We start from the raw sequence: 6272 nt of genomic DNA, 5'->3' as shown, positions 1-6272 counted from the left end.
GTAGCCATGGACCTGCGAGCGGAGCTGCTGAAGTCCATCTGGTACGCCTTCACCGCCCTGGATGTGGAGAAGAGCGGCAAGGTCTCCAAATCCCAGCTCAAAGTGAGTCCTTGAGGGGGAGCTCGGACGGCCCCGGCGCGGGGCTGGCAGGGGGGCTGCGAGGGGCAGAGCGGGTCCAGGGATGCTTTGCATCCCCCACGGGTTTCCACCGAGGAATCATTAAATATTAAGGTTAATAACGCCTTGCTGTCACCTCCACGCTGGTTTTGGTGAAGTTCTCCGTCTCTGCCTTGTCTCCTTTTAAAAAAAAAAAGGGGGGGTTTTAATGCTCAAACGTATTTTCTAGGTGAAAATAGGAGAAATCTGATTTTTAGTTGTTTTCCATTTTTTGTGCTTTTTATGCCCAACTAACAGCCCCAACACAGGTTATATTTTCCTGCTTGCCAGAGCACCCACGTTTCTGCTTCCTGTTCGGCCGGCGGGTCGGTAGGTAGGGGCAGACCATTTTTAAACGAAAACTCCTCAGCGGTCTGGCCAGAAATAACACAGTGCTTTTAAAAAATCTCTGATTTTTCCCTCTCCTCCACCCCCTTAGCAGCTGTGCAGAGCGCTCCTGCGTTCAGCCCTTCATCAAAACCATCGTGGCTTTTGAAAACCTTTCTGTCTCTGCCTCCAGGACGGAGTCTGGCTGAATCCACCAGGTTGTACCTTGGCTTGGACAATAATTATTGATTTGGGAATTTTTTTTTTTTTTCCCTTTGCAAATGATGGGGCTTGTTTTTTTTCTCGCTGTGTGAATGTCCCGCTGTGGTTCTGAGGCTGGCGCCGGGGTTGGAAATGCCGGTTGGAGCAGGGGGCTGCGATGCAGAGGAAAGACCTGAGCTAGAAGCATGCAAAACAGGGGGAGATGTTGCGTCAGGGCTTGGCAGCTGCTGCCAGTCTGCAAGATGAGTTGTGAAACGCTGCAAAGAAACCTCTTTTCCTCTATTCCCTCTGCTTTATAGGGCTGCAGGACAGACAGGTGCTGGGCTTGGCGGGGGAAGGTGTGTTTTGCCCCAAAATTAAGAGTTTTGTTTGCAGGGGTCTGGAGGAGAAGCAGCAGGAGCCAGGCTCCTCCTGCTCAGCCGCTGCCTCTGCAGCCGACAGCCCCCAGAAACTCGGCGCACATGTGCCCGGCGAGCCAGGCTCCCCTACTTAAAACTGCAGAAATATCTGAAGGAATTAAGGAAAATCCCAAAGCAGGCCAGAGCCTAATTCCCCTTGCTAATCCCTGAGAAGGGCTGCTGTGCTCCCCTCACAGCATCCCCTGCCACCAGGCTTTGGGTCCTGAGCCTGGCCCAGGCGCGCTGCCGGCCCCGAAAACGCTGGTGTGAACACGTGTAGCGCTCATCCTGCAAGACCTTTATCGCCAGTGACGATGCTGAGGCCACAGAGACCCTAATTTTAACGGCAATTTCCTCGAGAGTTAGTGCAGGGGGGCTGGGGGAGCTGCAAACCCCTGCGCAGGGGCTGCGGGGATGCTGGGGACGGCGTCTCTGCAGTGGCTCTGCCCAGGGTGACATTTCAGAAGGGAAGGGAGATTCACCCCTCGCTATTTTTCCACCCGCCATCAGCACCGAGACAGGACGGTGGCGGGTCGGGCTGTGCCACTGCACGACAAAACTCATCTCTGGATAACTTTCCACCGGCCTCAAGGCTGGGGAGAGCTCGTCTCCATCGCCCGTTGCTGCCAAACACTGGCTTAGGTTTGCCCCAGCCTACACAAGCCAACAGCAGCATTTCTGCTCGTAGCTTCGGTGCAGAAGAAATCCAAGGTCTCGCAGGTTTGAGCAATAACGTGTTAAAGCCGTGGTGGCCGTGCCCTCTCCAAATTCCTCCCGGGTTGTGCGAGCCGGGCTGCGCTCTGCTCCCTCACCCAGGCGTGTTGCTGCAAGAAGGGTCTTGAACAAGGGTGGATGAAATGCCGGTGTGCACAGCATTTGCACCTACGGCAACAAAAGCGGCCCCAGGAGCTGGGGTAGGATTTTGCTGGCAGATGAGCAGCACGCCGGTGGGAGCTGGGTGCTTAACTCCTCCGACATCCCTCCAGCCAGTTGCACGAGTAAATTTAGCGGCGTTTCAAAGCGCGATGGCGAATTTTTCAGCAGTTGAGGTCTTTGCATGGACATTCCTATGCAAGCGCATGCATTATGTATATATGAGTAGGTGTGTATCTGCACAGGAAGGAAAAACAGTCTTGTGGTTGAGTGCTACGCGTCGAGAGATGTCGGGTGGTTCTGTTCCCAGCGCGGGCACACACCAGCCCTGCGCTTGGATGAGCTGTTACCCTCTCCATGCCATCGCATCCTCCCTTGGCTGAGCTGGGGGGAGCTACTCCCCGTCTCTGCGGATGCTGGCTGGGATGCGGGATGTGGCTCCTGTGGGCACCCCTTTGGGGTGGCCGTGCCCGGCTGGGGCAAGCAGGTGGGGGCCACCCAGCACTGTCCCTGTGGCTTTTTGGCGCCTCTGCTCCGCTCCCCGTTGCAGAGGGAGAGGGGCGGTTTGCTGAGCGGAGCTCCATCTCCTGAGGCTGCCCACGACAGCAAAGCCCTTGGGGAGTGGAGAGGAAGAGGCAGGGGGACAGGCGAGTGGTTTAAATGCATATTGGGGGGCACAGGGATCCCCCCCACTGCCTGGAGTTGCAGGCTTGGGGTGCAAGTGGCGGAGGAGGTGGCTCTTGCTCGCGGGTCTCTGGGTATAACTGGTGCCTTGGGGGCTGGGTTAGCACAGCTAACTGGGGGGTTTATGGACCCCCTGGGGGCAGGAGGAAGGTGCCTGGCTTGGACTGAAAGCTCCTCTGCTTGTTGCATGCGCAAAAGGCTCTTGACAATGGCCAGTGGGTCCCAGTTTGGCCAGTAAGAGGTCTGAGAGCAGCTCATCCCTGCAAGCAAAGGGGAAAGCCTTCCCCGAGGGTGGGAGCCGACGGTTCTGGGGCTGGGCTTGAGCCAAGGGGTCTTGGCTGACGGGGTGGCGAGGCAGCGGTCCCCGCTCGCACCCTCCTCGCTACAGAAAATGGGCAGCGAAAGGGACCCTTGCCACTAGCAAAGAGTCCCAGCACGGGGGTCCCCTGGGACAGGAGTGGTGTACCCCCAGCTCTGGGGAGGCTCTGATCTTCTCAGCAGGGCTGGTCTGCTTGCACATGGGGAAACTGAGGCAGCAGCAACGCTCCCTGCATGGTGCAGGAGCCCCCGATTCCCCCACTGCTGCCTGTCGGGGCCAGAGGGATTTTGTGTTTTGGCCAGGCTCCAGCCTGAAAGGTCACCCCCAGCCCTGGCATCGCCCCCAGCGTCTCCCACGGGGGAGAAGAAGAGGGGCTGCCATTCTCCAGCAGCATGAAATATTCCACCCCCGGCTGTGGCTGGGGTCGGCAGCGGCCACGGTGGGTGGGAGCAGGCGGTGATGGGGGGCAGAAGAGCAGGGGAGAGGGTGGAGAACAGCATCAGGGCTGGTGCTCGGAGGGATTTGGGGTGCTCGGGGGTGTTGGGCAGACCTCTGTCCCCACCCCGGCCATCCCCTGCACACCACAGGGGAAAGGTTGCATCACCAAACCGCGCTGAGAGCATCCCTTCCCTTCTTCCCCTCCCCGTTATTTTTCCCTCCTATCCCTCGTTTCAGAGCCCAGTGGGGGTTTCCCCCTCTCCTCTCTCCGTGGGGTTGGGGCAGCCCCAGCCCCACGCACCCCGACGTCAGCCTGGCCAGGGCCTTCCCACCCTGCCACACTTTCATTTTGTAGGTGACCACCCCGGCGAGTGGCGGGGCCAGGGGCACATGCAAGACCTCCACAGATATTTTGGGGTGCTGCGAGAGGAGGTGTGAGGGATGGGGATGAAGCCCCACGTTGGAAAGGGGGGATGGGATGTGATGCCCAAACTTTCAATCCATCCTGATGGATTCATTAGCCATCCTGGAGCACACCCTGGGTGTTTCCATCCCTCTCCACCCCTGCGCAGACCCTGGGGCTGCACGGAACCCTGAGCAGCAGCGCTCGGGGCTACAGCCTGCTCAGTGTTTGAGTGCTGGGTGGAGTCCTGCTGATAACATCAGTCCAGAAGGTGAAAAAGAGAAAAAAAATCTGGTTGAGCAAGAACCTTCTGTAGCTGCAGCAGCCGGTGTGGCCTCCAGCGTCTCCTCTCCTGCTGGAAGGACATTTCCAGCCCTGCACAGAGAGGAGCAGCGAGGCTGCACACCATCTCCTCCAGCTCCTCCCTTGAAACCTTGGCAAGCTGCATCTGCAAACCCTGGTGCAATGGGACGGCATCAGTCTGGGACGCTCATTTAACCATCTCCTGCTTGCTGGGAGGTAAAGGCAAGGAGACAACCGCCTGCCCGCCATCGTGAGCCGGAGATGCTGGTGGTGCTCATGGGCAGCCTTGCTCTGGGCTCTGGCTGCTGGCCCAGCAGCAGCGTGGGCTTTCCAGCACGTGGGAAATTCAGGAGCTTCAAAACATGCTTTGTTTTGGGGGATTTGAACACAAATGTGCTGGTTGGTGACGCTCACAGGCTGCTCCTGGGGATGGTGCGTCTCCAGATCACCCTTGTCTGCTTCCATTCCAGACAAAACCCTTTCTTCATTTCTTCTAAATCTTTTCTTGGTTTCATCTTTGTGTCTCGCTGTGCCCCGTTGGCAGAAAGCAACCGCTGCCGGGCTGGGTGCCGGCGTTAGTTGTGTTTTCAAGAAATCGCTAAGGGCAGCTGCACGGCTCGGGGTGGCTTATCGTCTTCGCTAGATCAAAGCATGTCCTGTTTGCACTGTAATGTTTGAAACGGCCCCTTTTTTAAAAAAAAAAAAAACTTCCCCCATGTGCCAAGAAAGAAGAGAAACAAATGTGGAAAAATCCTCCATTTTTGCCTGTTTCTAAATGATTCTCTAAGGTTTATGTTTGGGAGTATTCCTGGTTCCTCTGCCAAACCCAAACCATGCCCCGATGCTGGGCAGGGCACGGTCCCCGGGTGGGTGGGTGGCTGGCAGCGTGGGGATGTGCTGGGGCAGGTTGGTCACCTTCTCCCCATCCCTCGTGCTCGGGCAGGTGCTGTCTCACAACCTGTACACGGTGTTGTGCATCCCCCACGACCCCGTGGCGCTGGAAGAGCATTTCCGCGATGATGACGATGGGCCGGTGTCCAGCCAGGGCTACATGCCGTACCTCAACAAGTACATCCTGGATAAGGTGAGCCCCTCAGCCATCCCCCCCAGCCCTCAAGTCTCAGGTGGGGACGCCACGGTGTCTTCTCCCGCATCCCATGGGAGCCCCACGGCTCTGCTCCCCTCTGCTCTTGGAGATCGCATGCTTTGATGGGTGGAAAAAGGATGGAGAGTTGGGGAGCACTCGGGTGAATGCCAAAACAAGTGGCAAATGTTTAATACTCAATGTCTCCTTGGCAAGGATGAAGTCAGCCCTTTCCATCGGGGCTCTGGATGGAGGTGCATCTCTGCCCACACTTCCTAAAGGGCTCAGAGAGAGAAATCAGCCCCTTTTTTCCTCTCCATCCCTGTTCAAATCTGAGGTGTGACCTCATTTGGCAAAGAGTGGGGGGAAGGGAGGAGGACGAGGTGCCGGGGCAGGAGCAGAGGTTGGGGTGGGCAGGGGCTTTCTCCCTTTTTTCCGCATGGCTCAAAAGCACCTTTGTTTGGCGCAGTGAGACTTTGCGGCTGGGTGCTGGCTCGTTTCCTCCAGGCACGAGAGGAAAGGAAAAATTTCGACTGACAACTTTCTTCCACTGTGTGCTCGAAAGAAGGGGGGGCCTGGAGCTGGGTGCAGTAACCCTTCCCTCCCCTGCCGCCTCCCCAGGGCTGAGCCGTGCCTCTCCCCGGCGTACGGTGCTCCGTGCCGGTCCATGCCTTGCCCTGAGCTGGTCAGGAGCTGCCCAGCCTGGTCCAGGGACGCCGATCTCAGCTGTGGGGATCTGGTCTGCAGCGAGCGGAGGCAGAGCCTTCCCCAGCTCCCTCTTCCCGGGGCAGGCAGCTGCCCAAGGTCAGCCCAGCCCCATCACAGAGCAGCCAAAATCCTTCCAAGTTCCCATGTGGTTTTTTGGGAGTTGACCTTTAAACCCTCTTCTTCTGTTTTCGCCATGGCTAATAAAATCCCAGAGGCAGCCTGAGAAGGGGAAGTGGGTTTTCCTAGTAAGTGGGGCTTTCAGCTTTCCACCACCTAAAGGTTTTCCTCCGGCCCCACTGCTGCAGGCTGCGGTTTGCCCTCGTGCTGGCGGCACGCGGCTCATGCAGCTGGAACGGA

General features: G+C 57.7%; 1 protein-coding gene across 1 annotated transcript in view; it reads left to right on the top strand.

Annotated features, from left to right (window-relative positions):
- The first annotated feature begins 6 nt into the window (after nt 1–6).
- The window catches only part of DEF6 (DEF6 guanine nucleotide exchange factor), a 13063-nt gene continuing 6797 nt past the window's right edge, over nt 7–6272 (top strand). The window contains exons 1-2 of the mRNA XM_009638243.2: nt 7–102; nt 5067–5207. Coding sequence (XP_009636538.1) covers nt 7–102; nt 5067–5207 — 237 coding nt within the window. The remainder of the gene's footprint in view (nt 103–5066; nt 5208–6272) is intronic.

This window comes from Egretta garzetta, unplaced genomic scaffold (genome assembly GCF_000687185.1).
Source record: "Egretta garzetta isolate BGI_Z169 unplaced genomic scaffold, ASM68718v1 scaffold105, whole genome shotgun sequence".
NCBI lineage: Eukaryota > Metazoa > Chordata > Aves > Pelecaniformes > Ardeidae > Egretta > Egretta garzetta.
Note: the sequence above shows the minus strand (reverse complement) of the source record. Positions and strands in the feature narration are given on the sequence as shown.